Source organism: Canis aureus, chromosome 25 (assembly GCF_053574225.1).
Source record: "Canis aureus isolate CA01 chromosome 25, VMU_Caureus_v.1.0, whole genome shotgun sequence".
NCBI classification, from domain to species: domain Eukaryota; kingdom Metazoa; phylum Chordata; class Mammalia; order Carnivora; family Canidae; genus Canis; species Canis aureus.
In genome coordinates, this window is record NC_135635.1 from 1,726,534 (window position 1) to 1,753,388 (window position 26,855).

Genomic DNA, 26,855 nt, shown 5'->3' on the forward strand with positions numbered 1-26,855 from the left:
CTGGGGGTGGCCTCACCTGGCCGCGGGAGGAGAGCGCTCGAGCCCCTCCGCGCTGGGGCCGGCCGGCCCGCGGCCCGCAGTTCCTCCTCGCTCCCGGCCCCGGGGCCTTCGTCTCACAGCCCCTGCTTCGTGTTCCCGGGTTGCCCTTCATTCCCTGCCCCTAGTTCTGGCCCGCAGCCTGTCTGGTTTCAGGTCTTCTCTAAAGCCTTGCTGGGCCGTCCCCAGGGAACCTCTCCGTAGGTGGCCCGGGACCCTCTCTGGGGCCTGAGAATCGGGCTGTAGGGGCGACAGCATTAGGACTCACGCACACCGTGGTCTCGTTCCCGCTGCTGTGGGTCTGGGGTCTCTCGGCCGAAGAGACAGCAGGAGAGGACTCCGGCCTCTGAACGCTAACCCGCTAACTGGGGGCAGAGCTGCAGCCCCTCCTCCCTAGGGTGTCCCGGCCACCGGGTTCAAAGATGTAGGAGAATCTCGTGACCTTGGCGAGACACCACGAAAATGCCTGGTTCTAACGAGCGTCCCGAGGCTGGGCCAGGTAGTGGAGAGCCGGGGGAGCCCCGGAACGGCGCTGAGGAGCTCGGGCACTAGGCTCGGCGGATTCCAATTGGGTAGAGCCGGAGTGGTGACGGCGACGGGCAGGGCGGCTGGCTGGCTCGGCAAGGCAGGGGGAGCCGCGCCAGAGCGCTGGGCGGCCGGGGTCCCCGCGCGGAGGGGCTCCGTCTCGGGGCGTAGCAGGCAGGGTGTCCGACCGGCCACAGGGGGCTCCTCGGGGACCAGCCAAGGCTCGAGGTGCGACGGCCACCCGACCCCGCCTGCGGGGAGGCGCGGGGCCCCGGAGGGCCGGGGCCGGGCCTGGAGCGCGCCGGATGGCAGCGGCGGGCTCCTTTAAGAGGCCGGCGGCTCCAGCGCAGCATCCCCCGCTCAGGGCGTGTCCGTCCCGGGGGGCCAGGGGCGGGGGCCTCGGAAGGAGCGGGAGTTCGAGCCGAGTGGGGACGGGGCTAGGGGTCGGGGGGTGGGGGGAGGACGCCGGGGCCGACAGCCGTGCCCCCGGACGCCGCGCGAGCCTCGCCGGTGACGGCGCCCCGGGTCCGGTCGAGGGCAGCGGGGGGAGGAGAGAAGGAGGAGGAGAAGGAGGAGGAGGCGGGAGCAGCATCCGGAGCCGAGCTGCAGCAGCGCCGCCTTTTGTGCTGCGGCCGCGGAGCCCCTGAGGTGAGAGCCTGGCCGAGGTGGGGGGCGGGGGGCAGGGAGGGGTCCGGGCCCCGGGGTCCGGGCGCGGAGGGAGGGTCGGGAGGCCGAGGTGGCGGGGTGGGGTGGGGTGGCGCGGGGATGCTGAGGCCGCGGGGCGGGGGAAGCGGGGACCTGGACCCGACGCCCGTGGGGATGGGAAGGGGGGGGACGGAGCGGAGGGACGCCGCGGCCCAGCCGGGAGCCCGAGGGCCTCCGGGGCTGGAAAGGACCGTACGGGGCGGGGGTGGGGGTGGGGGACGGCGGGGGCACCGACGTAAAGGACAGCGGGCAAGAGAACATCCTCCTCTCCTCCCACTCATCCTCCCGGAGGGGGAGAGGGAAGGAGGAGGAAGAGTTCGGGCCCCTCCGGGAAGGAAAGGGAGGACCGGGCCTGAGGTGCCCAGCGGCCCCCTCCCCTCCGCCCCCCTCCCCTCCCCTCCCCTCCCCTCCCCTCCCGCGCTCTGCCCGCTGCACCTGAGGATTACAGGCTGCGAGCACCTGTTCCAGGATGCCCAGGTGAGGGCCTCCCCCTGCCCGCTGCTGCCCCCAGCCCCCTCCAGCTGTGCCGTTCACCTTCTCCATCCAGCTGTTGCTTCCTCCCCTCCCCCATTCATTTGTGGTTCTCTCCCTCTTTCTCTCCAGCTCCTCTGACTCCCCTAACCCAGTTCCCCAGCCCAGGCCTCTCAGGAACCTCCTGCCTCTGCCCCACACATTTCTCAAACTCCTTGGCTAGAAAATGAGCAAGAATCTGTTCCCCACAGTTGTGATCCCTGATCACTGTGGCCTCGGTGGAGGGGACGGAAGAGAAGGGGCCAGAGGCTCTACAGACCCGGGAAGGGGGTCGGTGGGGTGTCCCTTAGCATAGAAGAGTCCCACCTTCAGGGACTTGAGCTCCACACCTGCTCCCTCTGGGGAGGAGAGGGGGTGGCCCTCCACCTAGGAGTGCGCCTGAGGTCTCTCCCCCACCCAGAGTCCTCTCAGCCGCAGCCAGTGCCTCCTTCCGACTGGCAGGATGGACCCATGGCTCTGGGAGTCCTGGGAGCCCTGGCTGTGGGCTCAAGGGTAGCACCGCGGAAGGCGAGCACGAGGGCCCTGGAAGGAAGGGGCTCAAGGGCTCCCTGGCCTTCCTGTCCAGACAGCAGAGTTTCCCGGAGCGGCACGCAAGGCCTGCTCTCTGCCATCTCACGCTTCAGGGTGGCCAAAGGCGCTTGCCCTCCCGAGCCCGCCACGCCTCCACCCTCACAGCGGGGACTGAGGCCATGCTGGGGCCACCGAAGGCGGGATACCCCAACTCCATGAAAACACAAGTAAAGACCCGTCCCCGAATTAAACCCGGTTATGGGCAGAGGAGGCAAGAAGTTTAAGTGAGGACTGGCTTTGGACGTCCTGTGCGTCCTCACAGCTAAGGGTGCAGGACGCCTCTCAGAAGCAACCGCCATTCCCCAGTCCTTCCCCTGGAGGTGATGATCTGGTCGTCTGGTTTTGCTAGGAAGACGACCCCGAATCCTAGTGCCCAGCACCCCAGACTCACCCCGTGGCTTCTCACACGCAGTCCTCCCTCTCCCCTGCGTGGCCTTCTAGGAGTCCCTTGTGGGGCAGGAGGCTACTACGGAGCCAGGCGAGCAGGTGACAGGTGGGCTTCATGAGGGGTTGGCCACAGAGACTGGTCCGTCGGCTTCATTTGCTCCCAGAGGGATCAGGGTCATCCTTGTTTCGGGAGAAGGTGATGAGGCAGGGACACGATGGCAGAGGAGCCTAAGGATCACCCAGGACAAAGAGCCCTTGGCCTTCGGTTCCCTCCTTCTTTGCTCTCCTTGCCCCGCCGTGTGCACCGCCCTTTGCACCTGTGCCCTCTGCTGCCGTCGAGGAAAAGGCGAGGAAGGGAAGGGAATCACATTTATAAAAGAAACGCCGCTGCCACTTGCTAGGCACTTTCAACATGGCTTGTGTTTCTGGGGACGGTCCTGTGTGCCCCGTCCTGGGCCAGGAACTTTACTGCGATTATGTCGCTCGCGTTTCAACCAGGCTAAGAGTCGGGGCGTGTTCTCGTCATCTCGGTCTTAGGGATGAGGAAACTGAAACCTAAAGAAGTAATCTGTTCAAAGTGAAAAAAGCACTTTTGGGGGAGAGTTTAGGTCTTGAACCCAGGCCCACCTGACCCAGAACCACCCCGTTATAGACCGTTGGGCCACCGTGTGACCGGGGTACCGCGGTTCCCATTCAGAGGAGAAAAAGGTTTGTTCAGGAGTCTCCTGGTCCCTAGCTCGCCTGCCTGGTCAGGAGCGCAGACGGGACCTCAGCCGAGCGTCTCTGATCCCCAGGCCACCCGCTCTCCCTCCATAGCACACGGTCCCAAGCTAGGTGACAGGAACAGACGGACACTGATATTTATTGCCTCATTTTCAATTTGAAATCGATTTTTTAATTTTAAAAGCAATTCAAAGTTATTACTGAAATATTAGACAAATATAGATAAGCCACAAGAAGAAAATAAAACACCCACAATTCCACCTACCTAGAAACTGTTACACTTCAGTATCTGTCCTTCCAGATCTTTTTATATTTTTATTTATTATTTTTTGTCTTCCAGATTTTTTTTAGTATATGTGCTGCCGAAGCGAGCACTTCCAGATTTTTTTGAAATGCCCATCCACCCCAGGAACTATTTGCTTAAATGTGCAGACCTTCTTCCGGGTCCCCCGCCCAGGGCCCGAGTCCGAGGCACCCGGTGGCCCTTCATACCTTGCTCCTACCCTCCTTTCCCTTCCCTTCCCTTCCCACCCTAAGGGGCAGGGGGGTGACCAGGGCACCAGGGGCTGGCCAGGGGCAGAGCGCGGGCCTTCGGGACAAGGCCCGAGGGCGTGGAGTGCCAGGGTTTGCCGTGGAAGGACTGGGGGCCTGGCAGCCAAGAGAGCAAGGACTGGGGACTCTGGCGCCCGACGGCCACTGTGACCTGGTTTCCCTGGAACCTGAAGTTGAGATTTGTCCCAGGGAAGTAGAAGGTCAGAGACCGAGGCTCCCTTTTTCAGGTCAGACAGAAGACATGGCCTCTCCAGAATCCAGGGACAGCCTGGGGGGGGGGGGCAGAGCCAGGAGCCAGGCCTGTGCTCGAGTCGTCCGTCCGCCTCCCCTTAGGCGTCCCCACCCCGCAAGGTAGGGCGGGAGGAGGCTCCCAGGCCTGGCCTTCGCCACCTTGGGCAGGACCGAGGTTCTGGCTCCCATGGCGCCAAATGCAAAGTTGGCTCTTGTCTCCTGTCTAGGACCCTCCCCAGCTGACTGGAAGAAGGGGGGGCGCAGCTACGGGGTGCCAGGGCCTGATCTGTGAGGCGGGGGCCGGGCTTTGGAGGTGATCTCAGTGTACCCCAGGTCCTCAGGGAAGGACCCTGCCCCCCCCCAGGAGGGCTCCGGGAGAACCTGTGGCCCGGGCCTGGAGGCAAGGTCACGAGGGGTCAAGGTCCTTTATCGTCAGGCTCTGTCGGGCCCTCAAAGGCGGCAGAGCGGGCATTCGCATCCCCCAGACCTTGGCTTTCCCTTCCCTGTCAAGGCCCTTCCTTCCCGACGCCGCCTCTCCCCGGCGACGGCCCCCCGAGGTCCGGGCGAGGCGAGGGCCCGGCGGGAGCGCGCGGCGCACAGATGGCCCGGGGCTGGCGGCTGCCGTGGAGCAGGGCCGCGGGGCAGGTCCGGGGCTCCTGGCGCGAGCTCCGGCCTCTGAGGCGGGCGCGCCCGTCGGGGAACAGGCGGGGCCCCTGGCGCCACTCGCCCGGGCTGCGCTCCCGGGAGCCCCTTCCCCGCGCGCTTAGCCCTGGGCAGAGCCTCCGGCCGGCGCTGCGCACCCCTCGCCTCACGGCCCTGCCGGCCCGACGGTGCGCGGCTGACGGGCGCGGGCGCGGCGGGCGTGTGGCGGGGGCTGCTGGCCGCGACGACCCCGAGGCCAGGGAGCGGCGGGCCCGGCCGGCGCCCCGCCCGGTGCCTTCGCCTCCCTCAGCTACTTGCGGGCCTGCGGGACGAACGCGTGACCCGGCTTCCGCCGCCTCCCGGGCCCGGGCGCCGGAGGGAGCCTGGCCGGCTGCGCGGACCTCGGCGCGAGCGCCCGCCTGAGGCCCCGGCGCGGCTCCCACGGGCGGCGACCCGAGGGCGCAGAGCGGCGCCGCGCCTGCCGGCCCCTTGCCGCCCGCTGCGCCTCCGTCCAGCTGCTCGGTGCCCCCGGCGCCCTCCCCGGCCCCCGGCCCCCGGCCCCCGGCCGCCGCTTCCTCCCAGCCCCTGGCCCCGAGCCGCCGCGCCGCGCGGTGCCGACCGGCTGGTGCGCCTGAGGCGGCCGGGGGGGGGGGGCTCGCAGGCGGCGGAGCAGCGACCCCGCGGCCCTCCCGCCCTCCCGCCGGCGCCGCTCGGGGGCGGGGCCCGGGCTGACCCCGCCCCCGCCGGCGCGCCCACGTGACTCGGGCTAATCTGGGCCCGGTGACTTCACGCGCCGCCGCGGGCCGGTCGTCATGGTTACGCCGCAGCGCCCAGCGCTCCCCCCCCCGCCGAGTCGCCTCGCGTCCCCGCCCGGACCCCGCCGCCCGCCGCCCGCCGCCCGGTTCCAGCCACGCGCCCCGCGCCACGTGACGGCCGGGAAGGAGGTCGGGAAGGGGGCGGGGGCCGTAACCCCTTCGCCGCCGCCGGCCCGCCGCGCTTCTGCCCCCGCGGGGAGGCGGCCGTGCCGTGGGATGCGTGCAGGGCGCGGCTCGCGGAGCGGCGGCCGCGGAGGCCGGGGCGGTGGCGGGCGTCGTGCGGGGGCGGCCCGCGGACGGCGGCGCGAGGCCCCGGGAGCTCGGGCGGCGGCCCGGGAGCAGGCCCTCCAGCACCAAGTGAGCTTTGCAGACATGGGGCCGGAGGAGCGCCTTCCAGGCGGAGAGCGCCCGCGGCGCGGCTGGAGCCCTGCCCCCGGCGCGGACTCCCCGGGCGGACCGGCCGGCGCCCGTCCCCGGGGGGTGAGTGTCGTCCGAGCAGTCGTGAGCCTGTGCGCCTGCGGACCGGCCCGGACGTGGGCGGCCTGGGAGAGCGGAGCCGCTGCGGGAGCCGCTGCAGCCTGGGGTCGCCCGAGTGCCAGGGGGGACCCGGCCCGAGACGAGGCGCGCCAGGGCACCGGGGCTTCCCAGCAGTCGGAGCACAAGACGGGGCGCTGGCCAGTCTGTGTTCTTAGGACCATCCTAAAGGGTGGTGGGAAGCGGGGAGCGGGCCGGGCGAGGTTGGGGAGGAGGAGGCCGGGGAGGACGGAGCGTGCGCTCCGGAGCCCGGAAGGTGGGAGCAGACTCCGCAGCCGGGCATGGGCTCAGAGGCCCCAGTGGGCCAGACCCACGGAGGAACCGGCTGGGCGCTTGTTCCGCATGCAGGTTGCAGGCCCGCCCCACACCCCCCAAGAAGACCCCGAGGAGCCTGGGAACTCCTGCAAGAGCTGAGACGGTCCCGGGTGCCAGACCTCCGCGTCTGCGTCGTCATCCCGGGACCCCTTGGTGTGTGTAGATTCCCGTCACCCCTCTCCTGTTGTGGTGCAGGGGATCCGGGAGGACCCCACTGCGGGGAACACTTAGAGCATCGTCCTCCGTTACCCTCGCATCTCGGGATTCCTTCGGTGACTAGATGCGGAGGGAGATGGGCGAGGACTCCAGGCGTCAAGCGCTGCCCAAGTTTAGCATAGATTGAAGACGTGGCTGTGCCTCAGTGGCAGCTCTTCGTCCCTTTGCACAGTTGGAGACGTTGAGGCCCAAATCTGGTTCGCCCGAGGTCACAGCCTGGATGTGGCGGAGACAAGGCTAGAATTCAGATTCTGTTTTTAAACATTTTGGGAGACAGAGACAGCGCACGAGGAGGGGCACAGGGAGAGGGAGAGACGCAAACTCCACTAACGATGGGGCCCGACCGAAGGCTCCATCTAACCGCCCTGGGCCGAAATCAAGAGTTAGATGCTTGAGGGAGCTGCCTAGGCACGCCCAGGTGGTGGTGGTGGTGGTGGTGGTGGTGGTGGTGGTGGTGGTTTCTTTTCTTTTCTTTTTTTTTAATATTTTATTTATTTATTCATGAGAATACAGAGAGGAGAGAGGCACAGGCACAGGCAGAGGGAGAAGCAGGCTCCATGCAGGAGCCCGACGCGGGACTCCATCCAGGGCTCCAGGATCAGGCCCTGGGCTGAAGGGGTGCTAACCCGCTGAGCCACCGGGGCTGCCTTTTTTTTTTTTTTTTTTTTTTTTTTAAAGATTTGAGAGCACATGTGTGGGAGTGAAAAGAGGGAGAGGGAGAAGCAGCAACTCCCGGCTGAGCACGGATAGGTCCTGGGGTAGGTCCCAGGATCCTGGAATCATGACCTGAGCCGAAGTCAGACATTTAACCGACTGAGCCGCCCAAGCACCCCTAGAATTCAGATTTATTTTTATTTATTTTTTTAAGATTTTATCTATTTATTCATAGACACACAGAGAGAGAGGCAGAGACACAAGCAGGCTCCACGCAGGGAGCCCAAAGTGGGACTCTATCCCAGGTCTCCAGGATCACACCCCAGGCTGCAGGCGGCGCCAAACCGCCGCGCCACTGGGGCTGCCCTCAGATTTCTTTTAATGTTTTTTTTAAATAGCACCTAGTTACAAATCTGCATCGTCTGGAAAGCTGGTGCTTGTTTTGGGAGCTGGGGATGGGGCAGTGGAGGAGGAGGAAAGGAGACAGGGCCTCTGTAACTGACCCCTGGGGGAGCAGCAGAGCGGATGTCAGGGCTGGGGGGTGAAGCAGTGGGCTACCCCGCACCTGCATTCCACTGGATGATTGTGCTTTGTCCCCCCGACCCTGCTGGGGGACAGCAGAGCTGGTGGCTTGCAGGCCTCACGTACCTTGGCGAGGGCCAGGTGTGTGCCCATGAGCCTGGCGAAGGAGGCCCAGATGAGAGCCCCGAGTCGGCCTTAGGGTGGCTCTCACCTGGGTTTGGTGTTCCTGCGAGGCCTCAGCTGTCTCACATGGAAGTGCATGAGTGGGATCCCCGGGTGCGGCGCCAGCATGTAGGAGGCCCAGGAATGTCATCTCAGAGTGCCCAAGTGTCACTTGTGTGTGCTTCAGTGCAAAGGAGACCCAGGGGTGTTACTACTGTGCACCTGAGGCTGAGACTCCGCGTGCAAGGTTTAAGGCTGAGGGACCTTGATGTGAGCTGTGTGCGTGCACAGGGGGCCTCCAGGTGCTGGACGTGTGAGCTCCAGAGCGGAGTTCCGGTGATCTTACGGGGACAAGGGGTTTCGGATCTGTCCCAGTGCCTTCCTGAATGGGGCTGTTCCCGTGCCTTCCTGAGGGTGTTACTAATAGGTGCTTGAGAGGAGTCCGGTGTGTCAGGTTCCTGACGTGGGCCCCGGTGAAACGTGGAGAGTGATGGGTACCCGAGGGCAAGTGAAGCTCAAGTGTTATTTCCAACAGGGCTGTTGTGAGCCCAGGTCCTGCTTCTGGCTGTAAGCTGAGCGTTCCCAGTCCCTGCGTCCCAGGCTGACGTCCCTCCTTTCCTTGTTTCCTAGGGCCCACCACTCACCACCGCACCCGGGCCCAGCGGCCATGGCCTGCCTCCATGAGACCCGCACGCCCTCCCCTTCCTTCGGGGGTTTCGTGTCCACCCTAAGTGAGGCGTCTATGCGCAAGCTCGACCCAGACACTTCCGACTGCACCCCGGAGAAGGACCTGACGCCTACCCAGTGTGTACTTCGAGATGTAGTGCCGCTCAGTGGGCAGGGTGGGGGCGGACCCAGCCCCTCCCCAGGTGGAGAGCCGCCCCCTGAGCCTTTTGCCAATAGTGTCCTTCAGCTCCACGAGCAGGATGCAGGGGGCCCAGGGGGAGCCACTGGGTCCCCTGAGAGTAGAGCATCCAGAGTTCGAGCCGACGAGGTACGGCTGCAGTGCCAGAGTGGCAGTGGCTTCCTGGAAGGGCTCTTCGGCTGCCTGCGTCCTGTCTGGACCATGATTGGCAAAGCCTACTCTACAGAGCACAAGCAGCAGCAGGAAGGTAGGCCGTGTCCCTGTGGGGGTCCTCTCCCCAGGATCTGCCGGACATCCCCATCTAATCACCTGATGACCACCTCTCTCCCCAGGGCCCCACCGTAGCCCCTTATCCATCCATCAGCCGCTGACTTCCCTGCTTTGTAGGTGCCCGTCCACTTCCTTACCTGACCCCCCAAACCTAGTCTTTTTGGCCTCTTTTTTTTTTTTTTTCCAAGATTTATTTATAAGAGAGAGAGGCAGAGGCACAGGCAGAGGGAGAGGGAGAAGCAGGCCCCATGCAGGGAGCCTGATGCGGGACTCGATCACGGGACTCCAGAATCAGGCCCTGGGCTGAAGGCAGGCGCTAAACCGCTGAGCCACCCAGGCGTCTCTCTTCCTGGCCTCTTTTGGCTAATTTTCAGCCTTGGCCACAGAGTCCTTTCAGCCCACCCAGTGCCCTGTTCCTGCCTGTCACGAGGCCCTGAGTGTGGCGCTCTCTGTGCCTCCTGTTCACAGACCTTTGGGAGGTCCCCTTTGAGGAAATCCTGGACCTGCAGTGGGTGGGCTCAGGGGCCCAGGGCGCTGTCTTCCTGGGGCGCTTCCATGGGGAGGAGGTGGCTGTAAAGAAGGTGCGGGACCTGAAGGAGACTGACATCAAGCACCTGCGAAAGCTGAAGCACCCCAACATCATCACCTTCAAGTAAGGGTCTAGGGCAAGGGTTGGAGCCAGGGCCGCTATGCTCTGGGCTGGGACCAGCATGGCAACAGGAATCAACCCCCCCTTTCCTACAGGAGATGCCCACGTGGGCTGGGTGGGAATGGGGGTTCACTAGGTTGGCCCGGGCCCTCATGCCACCGTTTGGTCCCCAGGGGCGTGTGCACCCAGGCTCCCTGCTACTGCATCCTCATGGAGTTCTGCGCCCAGGGCCAGCTGTATGAGGTACTGCGGGCCGGCCGCCCCGTCACCCCCTCGCTGCTGGTCGACTGGTCCATGGGCATTGCCGGTGGCATGAACTACCTGCACCTGCACAAGATCATCCATAGAGACCTCAAGTCCCCCAAGTGAGTAAGCAGGCAGGTGCAGAGGGTCTCCCGCAGGTGACCCCACCTGTCGGTGTAGCCATCTCCCTGCCTCTAGACCCTGTCCTAAGTCCCCGTGGCCATCTCAAAACCCCCTCCCAAAGGACAGTCCTGTTGCGGGAGGGCTGTGGCAAGCCCCCGGCCTCTGGGGATCCCAAATGACTTCAAACCAAGTTAGAGCCGCGGCAGCCAGATGAGGCGTGGAGGGGCCTGGCCCCCAGCTGACTACGATCTTTACCAGCATGCTAATCACGTACGACGATGTGGTGAAGATCTCCGATTTTGGCACTTCCAAGGAGCTGAGTGACAAGAGCACCAAGATGTCCTTTGCAGGGACAGTGGCCTGGATGGCCCCCGAAGTGATCCGCAACGAGCCTGTGTCTGAGAAGGTCGACATCTGGTGAGGGCCAGGTTGAGGACCGAGACTGGCAGCTGGCCAACCCCAGGGAAGGAGGGGGCTTCTGGGGCCTGAGGGCGAGTGAGAGGGGTCTGTAGCCTGTGGAGGGAGCCCCTCCCAAGGGATGTCCCCTCTGATCTCCAGGTCCTTTGGTGTGGTGCTGTGGGAACTGCTGACTGGCGAGATCCCCTACAAGGACGTAGACTCCTCAGCCATCATCTGGGGTGTGGGAAGCAACAGTCTCCATCTGCCTGTGCCCTCCAGCTGCCCCGACGGCTTCAAAATCCTGCTTCGCCAGTGTTGGTGAGGACGGCCTGGCAAAGCCGAGGGCAAAGGGGGGTTGCTGGTGGGGAGATGGCACCAGGCATCCAGGCCCAGAATCCGGACCCGGGACGGGGGACAGAGCGCCCTTGTATGACTGGGACAGGCTCTGCAGCCTTGGGCAAGTGTACCTCTTGCAGCCGTTTCCTTATCTGCCAACCAGAGCGGCTGAGGTGCGCCCTGCGGCGGCCTGGCACACTCCCGGGGCATGGTGGCTGGCGCCTCACGTCGGCTGCCTTAGCACACAGGAAGGGGGCTCTGGAGCCTGGTTTGGAACCCAGACTCTGACGGAAGGTTGAAGATGTTTACTCCTTGGTTAACCGTGTCCCAAAGTGTGTTTCTTTGAACGGAGTTACTCAGAAAAGGACGTTTGGAAAACAGGCTTGAACAGGTGTCCTTCCTGCGGGACTTGGACGTGCTAGGGGACAGCAGAGCTAGTGGACCAGGGACGCTGGGCCTGCAGAGCACGTTCCAGGGTTCTGTTCTCCAGGCCGCGCCTTGGGGAAGGCTGCTCCAGTTCTTTCCACGCGTCCCTCAAATGCCTTTTCTCCCCCAAACTTCCTGCCCTCCAGGAACAGCAAACCAAGAAACCGCCCATCGTTCCGCCAGATCCTGCTGCACTTGGACATCGCCTCAGCCGACGTCCTCTCCACACCCCAGGAGACCTACTTCAAGTCCCAGGTATGCGTGGGCGGGCGAAGGACGAAGCCCTCCGAGGGGGGTGGACTGGCTGGTAGCTTAGCCCTCCCAGGAGACCCCTCCTGACCCACTCCCGCTTTGCTCCCGGCCCGCGGCGGGGCAGCACCTGCACGGGCTTCCCACGGGTCTGCTGAGCGAAGGGAGGCCTCTCACCCCCCGCCATCTCTTCACCCCCAGGCAGAGTGGCGCGAAGAGGTAAAGCTGCACTTTGAAAAAATTAAGTCAGAAGGGACGTGTCTGCACCGCCTAGAAGAGGAGCTGGTGATGCGGAGGAGGGAGGAGCTCAGGTGTGCACCCAGGCTGAGGAGGGGGTCCCGGCAGGGGCAGGCCCCGTGGACCGGTTCCCAGAGGCTGGCCCAGAGGTCAGACAGCACCAGGTGACACTGGCTCACCTGAGACCCTTCTGCCCGTTTCAGACACGCCTTGGACATCAGGGAGCACTACGAACGGAAGCTGGAGAGAGCCAACAACCTGTACATGGAACTTAATGCCCTCATGCTGCAGCTGGAGCTCAAGGAGCGGGAGCTGCTCAGGTAACCTGTGCGCACCCCACGCACCCGTCTCCAGTGTCCGTGGCGTGGTGACGCAGAGACTACTGAGCCTGGGCCCCCCTTTCTGATCACACGCCCAACCGAGGGGTCTTGTCTTTAGGAGGGAGCAAGCTTTAGAGCGGAGATGCCCGGGTCTGCTGAAGCCACACCCTTCCCGAAGCCTCCTGCATGGCAACACAATGGAGAAGCTCATCAAGAAGAGGAATGTCCCACAGAAACTGTCACCGCACAGTAAAAGGTGGGGCCAGAGCTCGCGAGTGCTGAGGGTTCAGAACGGCAAGGGGCGCGCTGAAGCAGGGCAGGGGTCCAGGACGCCCACGAGGCCGTCTGCAGGTGGGCGGGACGTCCTCTGGCCTACCCCAGGTTGGGACCTGTTAATCTCGGACTTGTGCTCTCCCTCCCCTACCAGGCCAGATATCCTCAAGACCGAATCTTTGCTACCTAAACTTGATGCTGCCCTGAGTGGGGTGGGGCTTCCTGGGTGTCCTAAGGGCCCCCCCTCACCAGGACGGAGTCGTCGTGGCAAGACTCGGCACCGGAAGGCCAGCGCCAAGGGCAGCTGCGGAGACCTGCCTGGGCTTCGCGCGGCTTTGCCACCCCATGAACCCGGGGGACCAGGAAGCCCGGGGGGGCTAGGAGGGGGACCCTCAGCCTGGGAGGCTTGCCCTCCAGCCCTGCGCGGGCTCCACCACGACCTCCTGCTACGCAAGATGTCTTCATCTTCCCCGGATCTGCTGTCAGCAGCACTGGGAGCCCGGGGCCGCGGGGCCACAGGGGGAGCTGGGGATCCTGGCTCACCACCTCCAGCCCGGGGAGACACCCCGCCAAGTGAGGGCTCAGCACCTGGCTCCACCAGCCCAGACTCACCTGGGGGAGCCAAAGGGGAGCCACCTCCCCCAGTAGGGCCTGGTGACGTTGTGGGGCTCCTGGGAACTGGAAGGGAAGGGACGGCGGGACGGGGAGGAAGCCGGGCTGGGTCCCAGCACTTGACTCCAGCTGCACTGCTGTACAGGGCTGCTGTCACCCGAAGCCAGGTAAAGTACAGGTAGTTCCTAAGCTCTTCCCCTTTCCTTGTTCTCCCTGGGGCTGAGTCCATAGCTCACCTCCCTCATTAGGTTTTCATCTTAAGCCAGTCCCTCCTTAACCCTTAGGACTACGTTCCCTTCTCTTGGGTCTTCGCTGACCTATTCCCACTTATGACAATCCACTCCTGTCTCCTGCAGAAACGTGGCATTTCATCAGAGGAAGAGGAAGGAGAGGTGGACAGTGAAGTAGAGCTGACATCAAGCCAGAGGTGAGAGACGCACAGTACAGGAGGTAAGGACTCTTTCGCTTTTGGGGCTACAACGTGTGCCAACTGTAGCCCCTGCCTCTCCACCATGCAGGTGGCCTCAAGGCCTGAACATGCGCCAATCGCGGTCCACCTTCAGCTCAGAGAATCCATCTGATGGGGAGGAGGGCACAGCCAGTGAGCCTTCCCCCAGTGGCACACCTGAAGTCGGCAGTACCAACACCGATGAGCGGCCAGATGAGCGGTCTGACGACATGTGTTCCCAGGGCTCAGAAATCCCACTGGACCCCCCTGCATCGGAAGTGGTTCCTGGCCCCGAACCCAGCTCCCTACCCATCCCCCCCCAGGACCTACCCAGAGGGGAGCAGGTGAGTCACAGAAACAGCTAGGTATTAAGGAGCAGATGCTTAGTTATTTGAGACCTACTGGGTGGAGATGAAGAGGCCAAAAATAGCGGTATTTAGCCTCCAAGTCACTCAGTGTCTGAGCCCAGTTAGCCCTCCCATCAGAGAGCAAACGTCCACACGGTAGACTCCGAGAGGCCCATAGTACAGAGCGCACAGCACGGTTAGTAGGTCAGTAGAGGTGCTCGTGTGGTAGCTGTAAACCACAGCCAGGAGGCATCCTGAAGCCGGGAATCTGGGGCCTTGGCATTTAAAGGCCTCAACAACTGAAACCCGAAGACGGTGAAATCAGTGAGCGGCTGGCTATTACAAAGAGCTTAGTGAAGGAAGGGTCCTGAAGGAATCTATTTGTAACACCGAGAGCAGCTGAGCAGCACCTCACTGCACTTCTGCTCTTCCTCACAGGGCCCCCCCAGTATCGAGGACTCAGACTGTGACAGCACGGAACTGGACAACTCCAACAGTGGTGAAGCCTTGCAGCCTCCGGCCTCCCTCCCTCCATGAAAGCCACTCTTATTCCTGTACATAGAGAAATTATTTATATAAATAATATATAAGCGCCACATAATCAACAGAGAACGATGGGGCTGTCCCAGCCTTAAGTCAGGCTCGAGGGAGTCTGACCCCTGACCAATTCACCTGGTAAACTCTAGGGATCCTGGCAGCTGTGGAAATGAAGGACAAGTACTGCCCTAGAGCTGTGGGTATGGGCAAACTGGCCCCTTCCTGCTTCACCCCATTATGTTCAGCAAGCGGTAAGGCAATAGAAAAGCCAGACTTGCCTCTTATGTTCCTCTATATTCTTTCCCCCCAGCCCTGGGGAGGAGGAGAGGGAGCCACTTAGACTGCACTTTTTTGTTTTCCGTTTACTCTGTTTACACATTTTGCACTTGGGAGGAGGGAGGCTAAGGCTGGGTCCTCCCCTCTGAGGTTTCTCAGGTGGCAATGTAACTAATTTCTTTGTCCCTCCATTTCTCTGCCCAAGCCCTGGCTTAGGGCCTAGGGGGAGGTCAGGAGATTGTGAAAGCATGTGATGGCTCAGGCTGAAGAAATGGGATGATGTTTTAAGTCCCTGCTTTTATCCTGGTGCCTGATTGGGGTGGGGACTGTCATATTGTAACCCCTGTGAAAAATCTTAAAATATAACCACTCCATGCAGGCCCAGCTGTTGAGGGTTTTCTTGGTAAATGAATATATGGGGTAGTACACATAGTTCAAATAGGAGCCTTGGGCTCCAGACATTCTCTGAGGACTCTGGACGAGTTATTCCCTCCTCTCAGGCTTTTTTTCCCCCCACTAAATGAGTATCACTTAAAGTTCCAACATTCTAAAATTATCTGCATAAATGGAGGCAGATACATCTTTCTGAAAAACTATAGCAGGACAGAAAATGTTAAAACACATATTCTTATGGTAAGAACTGTAAATGAAGTTACTCCAAACAAGACACTGGTTTTCAGTCTGGCCAAGGATGGGACAGACATGCCCAGTGACTGGAGTCTCAGTCAGACACTCGCATCCAACTGCTTCCATCATATGCATGTGCACCCTTCCCCACCCCCTGCCCACCCAGCAGAAGTGCTTGTCTACTCTTTGCAGACAAGTCTTAGGTAAATGTAACCCTTGAACTTTTGGACAAAGGGTACACAGCCAGCTTGCGACAGCTATTTGGTTACTTTGCAAGGTAGGCTCAAGGGCTACAAAAAAAAGATGGAGTGGTAAAACAAGAAAACATCTTAACTGGAATAAAGGCTTATATTCAAAACCCAAGCAGGGTCCTTGTCCTTTGAGGCATAAAAGGTGCAAAAAGAACAGCAAGACAACAGGAATAAAACCCACATGAATCACTGTGGCATCCAGTTTCTATTCACAAAGAAAAAGCTCCAGTCCATCTTTTAATTTTTTTGAAAAATTCCTGACATTACAGAACTAAACTGAAATGTATTAATATTCCACTCTTACATTTCCATGACAAACAGAAAAATTCATGAGCCAAAAAAAAAGGGGGGAGAAGCTTATAAAACTAAATATGGATCTCAGCATTAACAGCTGAACAGAGAAAGGAATTAAAACGCTTTAATTAAAAAATCACGAGTGGATGATAAAGTGTGTAGAAACTGAAAATTTACAAACTATTTAAAACCTGGAATCGCTGACTGTTCAGAAACTACACAGATGGATCATGGGTGGTGGTGAACAGCAGAAAGGGATTATGGATGAATCTGCATTGTTCTAGCTGCTCCCCATGCCACCCGTCTCCGAGGAAAGCCTGTAACACAAAAAATAAACTCCAAGTTAGTTTTCTGAATGCCCAGCTGCATCTCACCTCCGAAACGTACAGTCTGGTTGGTGAAATGTAAAGGAAGAGTACACAGTATTCAATGTCAAGGGAGACATTTTAAGAGTTCCTGGATTAATCCTGTAACCCCAGCAATCCAAGCTTTCTGAGGAAAATAACCCAGAACCAAAAGAAACAGATTCTGATTACCAATTGTAGGTGTTCCTCTAATGATGCTCTTTGGAATCTTCGTGGGAGATGTTAAATGCTTTCCAAAAATATGCCATACACTAAAACCTCCTCTTACAGGGTTATACTACACAGAAGCACCTTTTCTTTACTGCTGAGCTTATTTTAGCTCCTCCCAAGCTACTGATAGAAAGCAGTTTCGGAAATCTTTATCTGAAAGTAGCCTCGTGAGGCTAATGTTGAGACAGATCAAAAAAGGCTTCAGTCCTGGGTTTCTCTAGCATTGTAAAAGCTATTCCTATCAGATAATTTATATAGTTTTAACCACTAAGGAATGTTAAAAGAAAAAAGGAATAGCAAGTATAGTCAAGAATTATACCCAACCTATACTCTTCAGAACTTAAAAAGCAGAAGCCAACAGGTTTCAAAAATTCCCTGGTTCACTCCAAAAGCTCCGAAACCTTTGGTCTCTACATCCAAACATACCCAGCCAGCTACAATGCCTTTCTGTCTCAAATATATCATTTGAGGTCCTAGAACCCAATTTTGAGCTCTGAAAGAAAAGTATTTAGGCGTTTATAGCCTGTCTTGCTGATTATCACATACACAAGTTTTTTAGCTCCTGCTTTGAATAGAACTAAGTTTGTAAGACTCAGTTTCAATTCATAAATTTCATGAGGATTTTTGCCTGAATGGTATTCTAGTCAAGAGAAAATGAATGTTCTTTGCCATCTCTAGGCCTTCCACAACAATGCAAAGCCAAAGGGGGGAGGGACGGGAAAGACGGACACGACAAAACACCCAAGAACCAACCAGGAAATAGGTCCTTCAATTACGAACCGTATTTAAGTCTGAAATAATGTTTCTAACCTCATGAGCATAAAGGAGGTTAGTTCTTTTACGGGGGACAGATTCTTGCCAACACTAGAATAGGATGACTTAGAGCAACATAAACAGTAAAGCATTGAACCCAAGAGTTTAGTGGGGAGTGAAGTTTTAGGAAAAGAGCTTCTTAGATCTAGGCCCCAAATAAATTAAGTTCATCCAATAAAGTGATGGTACTCTGGTATCAAAAAAGGGCTATCCAGGGACGCCTGGGTGGCTCAGCAGTTGAGCACCTGCCTTCAGCCCAGGGCATGATCCTGGAGACCTGGGATCAAGTCCCGCGTCAGGCTCCCTGCATGGAGCCTGCTCCTCCCTCTGCCAGTGTCTCTGCCTCTCTCTCTCTCTCTCATGAGTAAATAAATAAAATATTAAAAAAAAATAAAAGGGCTATCCAGAACTTCTACACAGCCTAAGCAGTTACTGAGGCAGGATGTGGAAAAGGGCAAGAAGCAAAAATCCAACCAAAATATCATGCTATGCTAAGGAGTCTATGATAGAAGAACCACATGGGGGAGCTGAAAATTTTTTTAAATTTAACACCAAGCACCTCTGGAGGTGGCGGTGGCAGTTAGCATCTTAAGATTCTGCTTCCATGCCCGCAACCCCTCCACCATTAGGAGTACTCATTAAGAGGCCTTCAAATCAAGGACTAGATAAAATTAAAACCTGGTTGGGGGGGGGGGGGGGTGGCAGCGGCAAGGGACTCCTATTTAGAGAGAGCTTATTGAGAGAGAGCTGGCCCACATGATAAAGGAGCAACCAGCAACTAGCAAGGGAAAACTCTCTGGACAATGAATAGGTTGCTCCTCTAGTCCTTCCTGTACACTTGGGACATGTAACGCCAGTTCCTAGGCCCAATCTGCGACTGAGGAGCCACAAGGGCATGAGATTATATACAGCAATACTTGAGAGCAATTAGGTTTGGTTTTTTAATACTATAAACCAAATGAGATGTGGGAAATGATCACCAGAAAAAAATCTGTAGCCTTCTGCCATCATACCTATAGCATTTCTAGTCTTTTGTGGAAAGAGAGGTCTTGGGATAAGAAAAACCAGGCTTCAGGGAGATAAAGTATACTTGAGTAAAAGTAAAGCACAAGTGGTTAGTGCTGACTAGTCACTCGTGAACTGTGAATTGAAATTCTCCAAGGCCTTTTTTTTTTTTAATCCAATAAATGAGTTGACTGGTGAGTTACAGTTGATCTTAGAAGTTCCTTCTAAATCTAAGTTTACAATTCTCTCCTCATGACAGGGTTGGTGGGAGGCAGACAGAAGGGTGGGCAGGGAAATGGAAGGAAAGGTAAAGGGACTTAGTTGACTAATCAGGGTAGGTTTAGGATTACTGGAGAATCCTGTCAAATTTTGGGTAATGGTACAGGTTGGTTGTTCAAGACTAACCCCAGTGTCACAGTAAAAGGGTACTTCTCATTCAGAGAAATGCAGACAAAAGCCAGCAAACTTTATTAGACGTTTTTCAACTTGCATCCCATTCTAGGTAAAGAAGTAACTTCTTTGTATGTATGCTCTGTAAAAGATCCTCAGAGTAACCACTCGCCAGAGGAAACAATCCTGGGATGGATACCCTTGTGACCTGCTGCCATTGGCAGGGTAAGGGATCTGAGAAGTCAGAGAAACTGGTCTTCACTAAAGCATCTTAATGCCAATTAAAGAAGACTCCTCAAGAGGTAACCTGCTACAGGCCCATCTCCTTTTGTGGGGAATGACAAAGGACTATTGCTGAATTAGGGACACAAACAGGCACGGAGTCAGTTTTATGGACTTCCTAGTTGAGTAGCCACAGGTCACAAGCTCCCACCCCTTTACCCTTCACAGCACACAGTCAACTAAAGTTCTTACTGTGGCAACTTTATTACAGCTAGAAACACAAATCCGGCCAAGAAGGCCTGCTGAGAACTTAACCATTAAATAATTTTAAAAAAAAAGGTTAATGGAGAAGCTTTTATTCATTAACACAGAGCCTAACACATTGTTATATTGCAATGCAGAATAAAGCTACAAAAAAGTAACAATCAAAAAGAAGAGCAAGAACTGGGCTCTAGATAGAGAATTCAACAAGTCAGACTCTGAAACAGGCACTCAGATGAAATGGCCTAACCCTAACCCCAGGTTACCATTGCCCCCACCCCCACCCGTTATACCCCAAAATAGTAAAAAGGAAACGGTCACAAGCTCACAATTGTTTGGTTCTCATCAATGTTAACAAAGAAAAACAAAATGAACCAAGAAATACTTGAAGGGTGCCTCAAGATATTCAATCAGTAGGGGGAGAATCTCTGTTTCTCGCCTTTCAGTTTGTTAGTTACACATGGCACAGCAGAGGTGGTGGTGGTAGTAGCTGAAGCCCCGGTACCCTTAGCAGCAGACACAACATTTAGAGCCAGGAGAGGGATGGGTTTCATGCCAAGCAGACTGGAGACACAAGGGGCGGTCGGAAGAGGGTTGGGGAGGCTGGAGGGTGCGTCGGAGGTCCCCGCTGTGGCGAGCGAGGGGGTGGTGGTGGAGGAGGAAGAAGAAGAAGAAGGGGTGGAGGGTTGAGAGAGGTTGATGCTGAGGTGATCAGGGATCGTGACGGAGGCTGCCTGGGAGGAGGGTTTAGCGTTTTCTAAACTGTAACAGAGGAAAAAAGGAACAAAAAAAAAGGGTGGGTGGAAGGGAAGACCACAAAAGGGAAAAAGTACAGGACAAAAACCGCTTGTTATCTGTTAAGTGCCTCTGGTTGCAAATTAGGAAGACCTAATACCACATTGTGATTAAGCTGCCCCTCTTTCAGTCTGTGGCCCACCCTCTACAAAATGTATACTTTGCCAAATCCCATTCCACAATGCTATTTAAAACTGCTATGGTGAAGAAAAAGCTGACAGACTAAGAAAAGGAATCACACGGAGCACACTTCAATGTATCGGACACGTGGATCCAATCCAAAAGTCAGAAGGAAATGATTTCAAAGTAGAAAATGAATGAGTATTCTTAGTAATCTCCAAATGAGGAACAAAGGTCTCACACCCACCAATCACTTTTGAAAGTGCAGAATGTTATTCTATAGAATTAGACACTTCCCACCCTAATACTGAAGTGTGCTTCCATCTTCTGCAGTAAACTAGCCAATATATCAGGATGGTAAAAAGGAAAGAAACCAAATTAGGTCACTAATTTCAAAACTTCAAAGAATGTAGCATTTACAAAGAATAATGCTGAGAACAAAAGTGTAGATAACAAGTAGGAAAGTTTCATTTATGGTAAGATGGGACTGAGAAAAAAAAGCCCTTTGTTTTTAACTGAACATAGTTCTAATACAGACCTTACAAAACTGAAAGATACTCAAGCCCTCCTGAAAAATTCATTTAAAAGTGTAAAAATACTGCCTCGACTTTTAAAATAAAGTCCAAATAACTGTAATGACCAGCAGCTCCCAAATGCCCACGTGTCTAAGCCAGAACTACAGTATTTGTCAAAGACTCTCTGAACAACCTAATCCTATAAGATGAACTCTTCAAGGGCAGGGATCCTCCCTAAGATTCCATTTTGTTTACCTAAGTCCAGAAACTGTTACAACTCATAAAGCAGGGGCTAAAGAAAGGACTCAGACTGACAGTTAAGAGCAGAGATGCTCAGAACCCATTACTGAAAGCAGAGAAATCTTTCTTGCCTGCAAGTAATAAAACCAATTGGCTTTTGCATTCGAACTGGGCCAATATAGGAAAGTGCAGAATAAGCTTTGTGCATATACAATCTTTGCTTTGGTGTTAAATGAAGCTTTACAAAGTTTTGACCCAAATCCATAGTTTGGACAGTTTCATTAAACAGGATGACCCCTAAATGGCCAGCCATCTTATAAGGATGGTCCTGAAAAGAACAACTGAATCAGGAAAGTCAGGAGGAGATGTTCCGCTTCCTTACAATGTTGACACTGACCTAAGGTCAAACAAGTCACTTTCATTTAAGTGCTACCTAACAATATTTCGGGCAAGCCTACCCAAGAAGAAGAAAACCCCAGCTTCCAAGAACATGAATCTCACCACTCAAGACCAGCCCTCCCCATACCCCCAATTAGAAACAAAAAGTCAAACCTTTGCAAACAGCCTCTGTGCAAAGCTTACTACCATTTCCCACTGAACATGAACAATCTGATGTGCTTGGTAGCACAAGCAGATCTAGACACAGGAAAGTCTTTTCTCCACAAATGCTAGTAATACTTCAAGACATTAAAAGCCTTAAGGCAAAAGTCAACATCACTGGGGAATTGACAAATTCTCAATTAGGAGATCAAAGACAAAGGAATAAATACATGGTCAGTATAAGTAGAATAAAATAGACTTCATACTTATGAATTCCTTCCCTGGCACTAGATTCAGGAACTCGGAACACCATTTATACACAGCAAAGACTCAATAATTATGACAGAGATGACTAGACAAAAATCTACATGAGAAGGATGGCTAAGCCCCTTGGGAAATGCACTGCTAACCCTGGCTTAGCATGTTAGTAAGCAATTCAGAACGTGACTGAGGCACATGTGCTGAGAAAGCAAGAAATACAAATGCCTTGTAGGATGCCCACTGTCCTATGGCTGTCATGTGCAGTAACATCAGCTAGGTTTGGGTGAGGAAGATAAAACCTCAAGATGCCATTAAGGTATGAGATGGTGGCAAACAAAGAAAGAAAACAGGCTAGGCATTTCTGAAACAGTCCAAAACCTGTGCCTCCCCTTTCCCACAAGCTCTGAACAATGGAACACATTTGTAACTTGAAAATAATGGATGTTTTCAGAATAAATGATAATGGCTGCTTCCAAGAAACTGTCTTGCCATCATATTTACTTCATTATTCTTACTTTAATTAGGGTGCTTTGGAGACTAAACCCCATCAGTGAAAGGAATACTGGTCTATAATATGTACATCAAGAGACCCACATCTGCTTCTAAGTCAGTATGGGTGCTCCAGTCAGAGCACTATCCTACTAGTGAAGACATGCTCCACTCCTTCCATGCCTAAAACCATCAGTCAAATGCAAGCATTCTAATCCCCTCCCACATGCAAATTTATTACAATCTTGTTACGTTTTCTGCTTGCTACACTAAGAAGGGATCAAAGTAGGGCTAGACTTAAACTTTATTGCCATCTCCACCCACCCCCACTCTCATCCCCCCAATATTCCCACATTCAATAATACACTGTAGCTTTCCCCAACACACACATTACTTGTGTTGCCAACAATAAACAAAAAAAAAGGTAGGGAGGAAACCCTTACCTGACATTGATTAGATATTGAGCCAGGCTAATGCTGGCAGCAGATCCAGTGATGGTAACCTGCCTATCAGTAGATCCTTCCACTGGGTTCGCAATTTTGATCTGCGCCCCAGACATCTGACGGATCTCATTGATTTTGGCGCCTTGACGCCCGATTATGCAGCCAATCAACTTAAGGAAGAAAAACAACAAGGCACACCAAATCAAGAGTTGCACGGCTAGGTCCAAAAATTCCATCCCACCCCTTTAGCCTTCTGTATCTTGGGTCCACAATAATGGCAATGGAAACTATTATCTGCATCCTACACACCCTACTCACATACTACTGATTTAAAAACGAGCTCTAGATTCTATCTCCACTATTGCCAAATTGACTACTACAGGTCAGTCAACTCACAGCTGACTGACCCTAAGGAGCATTAGGCTCATTTCCTCAAAGTACTAATCCAAAAACAAAACACAGGCAACATGCTAACAAACCAGTTTCTCCTGGGTAGGCTCCGGTTTTGGGCAACAAAATTGCCTAAAACCATCCTGCTACAATTACTATTTTAATATACAGATAAGAAAAAATATATAGATAGATAAGAATTTTGGCTAATTTGGGCGCCTGGGTGGCTCAGTCAATTAAGCATCTGCCTTGGGCTCAGGTCATGGTCCCAAGGTCCTGGGATCAAGTCCCGAATCAGGCTCCCTGCTCCACAGTGGAAGCCTGCTTCTTCCCTTTCCCTGCCACTACCCCCCTGCTTGTGCTCTGTCAAATAAATAAATAAAATTTAAAAATTCTGGCTAATTTACAATGCTTTTGCCTTCAGAAAAAGTAAAAATTGGTCTATATTCATACTGTCCAATACTGCAAACACTAGTAACAGTTGATTATTGAAAATCTTTAGTGTCACTAGTGAGATTGAGCAATTGAGTTTATTTTTTTACTATTTTCACAATTTAAATGGCCACATGTCGTTAGTGACTACCATGTTGGACAGAACATTCAACAACGACTGATGCTTTAAGGATAAGGCTTCAGATCATCCAAGAAACAAAGGCCAATGAGAATTTTATCTGCTGAGACAAAATGGGTCTGACTCATGATGCCAATGCAATAGTTTCACCAATTTTCTCCAATTTTTATTCATGATTCTACATACTTTTTGGGATCTAAAAAACCCCATTTCCTTCTCTAGGCCTTAAGAATGGCATGACATTTACTCTTTATTTTTATCCCATGCAACCCTAATAACTATACTCACATCGTTTGGAATGGTGAGTTCATGAGAAGTAGTCTGAGCAGATGCATCCAAACCTGCTAAAAGACAGAAGAGAGCAAGGAAGTTCAATGCATAGCAAACAAACCCCCACTGATTTGCACATTAACCTAACAGAAGGAAACAAACTGGAAACCCAGCATTGGCTGTTGGGATTCATCACTAACTTGGAAGCCTCCAAGGAGGAAAGAGGGGGAAAGGGGTACAGAAATAATGCTGGAAAGGTTCCTCTGTAAACTCAGAAGAGCTGATTTCATGCCATTTCCTGCAAAGCCCAGCCTATTAGGGTGTAAGGGGATGGAAGCAAGGGGCAAGGGAATGTGGTAGGACCAAAATCTAACCAAGTCCTTCTGCACTGCTCCCCTTTACTGCTTAGGATTTCCTGCTGCTGTTGTGTTCCAATTTTATCTCACCTGATGCTCACTAGCACCAGTGCCAATATCATGCCTGTTACTGGGTACCATGGACTTTTGGCAGACATGCAGAGTTGCTTTAAATATACCTGTATCAGATTAACACCTCCCCCAATCCTAACCTACACTTGAAGGTCAAAGAATGAAATGGCAGCCAGGTGAGGGAAGTTCATTTCTCCAGATTTATTTCCTGTCTTCTCCTCAATTGCTCAGTAATTTGTTCTGGTTTTTATTTTGTTTTTCAAAGAAAAAGAAAAAAAATCCCATCAGCAAACACCCATACCCATCAATAATATTGACACCTGGGCAGGACCAGGCCGGCTGGCTAATTCTCAAAGCTAGTCCTGCTCTCAGCTGTGGCTGCTAAACTCAACATTTTTAGAAGGGGGTTGGCCAGATCCATCAAGGGACCCTCAGGGGCACCAGGCCCACCCCTTTGCTCTCTCAGCTCCTTTCTGCCATGTGCATCTTGCTGGTATGTCATGGGCAGTGAAACAAGACTCCCACCAGTTTATTAATATAACAGTAGAATACTACAGATTTTTTTTTTTAATCATTACCCCAATAGCCTTTCACCTCTGGAGAGCTGGATTCAATGCCTGTTAAGATACAAGTGAAAATGAGTTTGGTGGTCTCATCCTAACCCTATCGGACAAGTTATTCCTTATACAGAAAAAAAAGCCCCAAAATCAAAACAAAACAAAACCAAAAACCACTACACAATTTGGCACAAATGGATTCTCTACCCAGATCTGTGAATAGCTGGTGGAGAGAAATGGGGTGCCAATCAGATCAAAGGGGCAGCAGTGAGGATGGGTTAGAAGAAATACCAGCCTACCCTTTGCCTGACAAGCATCCCCAGACCTCACCCCAAACCTTCCAGGGCCTTATTTTTTTTATTTTTTATTTTTTATTTTTTTAAGAATAACTCACCCCAAATGAAAACCAAGTTAACAAACACATTACCTCCTTCGGTTTAGCGATAGAAGACAGGCAAGTTTAAACCAGCAGGATGCTGGGTAATGAAGTATGTTTTAAAAAGATGTCAAACTGAGACCTTGGGGCTGGCCTCTGTCTTGCACTACACCTTACAGAAATAAACACTGAGGTATCCATACCACTGAATCCGGTGTTGCCATGCGTCATGGGAAAATGAGACTGTTGCATTGCCAACTGGTGCAGCTTGGTCAACTGCAGGGAGGAAACAGGAGAGGTTGGCATTAGAAGAGTAACAGAGCCAGGGCTCAAGCACATTCAAATTTGAAAATGCAGAGCTCCTGATCCCCCAGGTTGACCCTACTACTCAAACTGTGACACAGGGTAATGATGGGGCTTATCCCACAATCCTGGACATGGGCAGAATATGAAGGTGAGGTCAGAAAATACAGAGGGGCTCCCGGAGAATGAATGCATTTTGGGTGTGTGAAAAGAAAAGCAGCAGCACCCGCCCAACAACCATCCCCTTGTGGGCTACTTAATGAAGGTGTTTGCAGCCATTGCAACAGTTGCCCCAGGGACAAGCACAGACAGGCTAGGTAAACAAACTGTGCAGTGGTGCTAGGGAAACACACCATGCAGGGTTCCGTCAGTACTGGGAGGAGGGAAGGAGATGAGGGGGCAGGGAGACTGCAAGGGGTTGAGATTAAGATGCAACCAAACTGGGCTCAGCCCCACCCCCTTCCAAAGGATTTCTACAGCTATTGTTCTTCGCCTATATTAACTACTCTGGCTGTCATCAAACAATCCCTCCTCAAGGCTACTTCCCCCTCCTGGGCCAAACACTAACCAAGAACCAAACCCAACTTCCCAAGTCTAATGCTCAGCACCTGAAAGGATTAGTAACGACAGAACAAAGTGCAGAGAAAAAAGCCCTTACACGAAGTCTGAATACCAACACTTTTAACACAAGTGTTTAGTGGCAAGAAAGGTTTTATTGAGCTGAACCCCCAAAATATTCAGCTTATCCCTCCCTGTGCAAAATAAGCCCCTTTCCCACCCATCCAGATGCTTTTTAAATTGAGGAGTACCCAAAGACAAACCCAACCTCCCACTCCTCCCCCATGGAAAGGACTCCATGAAGAGATGCACAGTCAGTCCACTGTCAATTTAAACTGTGCCCTGGAATAACAAATGACAACATACCATGGAACATTTCTTTTTTTAAACAGAATAATGTGGAACACAGGGTAAAGCAGAATCTAATAATCTGCCGACTTCAAATTTCCAATGATTATGTCAAAAGGCAAACAAGGTGCTACTATGACCCTGATTAAAGATTGTTTAGGGGCCAAAATATGGGGTTCACCTTGTGAGGAAAATAATACTGCAAATTTTTAAGACCCAACTCACTTCTGCCTATGTGGAAGAAAGAGTGAAATAATTTTGGATGGGAGAGGGAGCTTTTCAAAACAAGAAGTGAAAACAAAACTTACATCTGGCTGTGGAATGGCATACTGTCCTTGAATGGTATAGGCCTACAAAAGGAGGAAAACAGTTCCTATTAAAAACCAATCACGGACAGCCACCCAGCGGGAGAAGGGGAGACAGATTTCAACTAGCCAGGAAGCCAGAGTTGAACTAGAGATGGGGGAGGCCAGAGATTGAGGC

General features: G+C 54.0%; 2 protein-coding genes across 32 annotated transcripts in view; one reads left to right on the forward strand and one right to left on the reverse strand.

The window, feature by feature from the left end:
• Positions 1–15,978, forward strand: MAP3K12 (mitogen-activated protein kinase kinase kinase 12). 3 transcript variants are annotated; one of them, XM_077869820.1, is made up of 14 exons: positions 1–535; positions 8,751–9,232; positions 9,724–9,907; positions 10,078–10,269; positions 10,529–10,687; positions 10,829–10,987; positions 11,578–11,686; positions 11,882–11,991; positions 12,121–12,237; positions 12,356–12,493; positions 12,665–13,289; positions 13,479–13,549; positions 13,641–13,914; positions 14,356–15,978. In XM_077869820.1, the coding sequence occupies exons 2-14, from the start codon at positions 8,788–8,790 to the stop codon at positions 14,452–14,454; spliced, it is 2,682 nt and encodes an 893-aa protein (XP_077725946.1). In that variant the 5' UTR covers positions 1–535; positions 8,751–8,787; the 3' UTR covers positions 14,455–15,978. The 3 variants fall into 3 exon arrangements, with proteins under 3 accessions (XP_077725946.1, XP_077725944.1, XP_077725945.1); XM_077869818.1 differs by lacking the exon at positions 1–535 and adding an exon at positions 1,015–1,209; XM_077869819.1 differs by lacking the exon at positions 1–535 and adding an exon at positions 6,057–6,197.
• PCBP2 (poly(rC) binding protein 2) overlaps positions 15,795–26,855 on the reverse strand; it is a 22,757-nt gene continuing 11,696 nt past the window's right edge. For 5 of the 29 annotated variants that reach the window (XM_077869833.1, XM_077869832.1, XM_077869821.1 and 2 more), the window contains 6 exons: positions 26,681–26,722; positions 25,367–25,439; positions 24,809–24,847; positions 23,821–23,876; positions 22,572–22,741; positions 19,148–19,930 (listed from right to left, as the gene is read on the reverse strand). In XM_077869833.1, the coding sequence (XP_077725959.1) occupies positions 19,579–19,930; positions 22,572–22,741; positions 23,821–23,876; positions 24,809–24,847; positions 25,367–25,439; positions 26,681–26,722 (732 nt within the window). In that variant the 3' untranslated portion in view covers positions 19,148–19,578. Of the gene's footprint in view, positions 16,220–19,147; positions 19,931–22,571; positions 22,742–23,820; positions 23,877–24,808; positions 24,848–25,366; positions 25,440–26,680; positions 26,723–26,855 lie in introns of those variants that run through there. The other 24 variants (XM_077869849.1, XM_077869844.1, XM_077869848.1 and 21 more) reach the window with 10 other exon arrangements.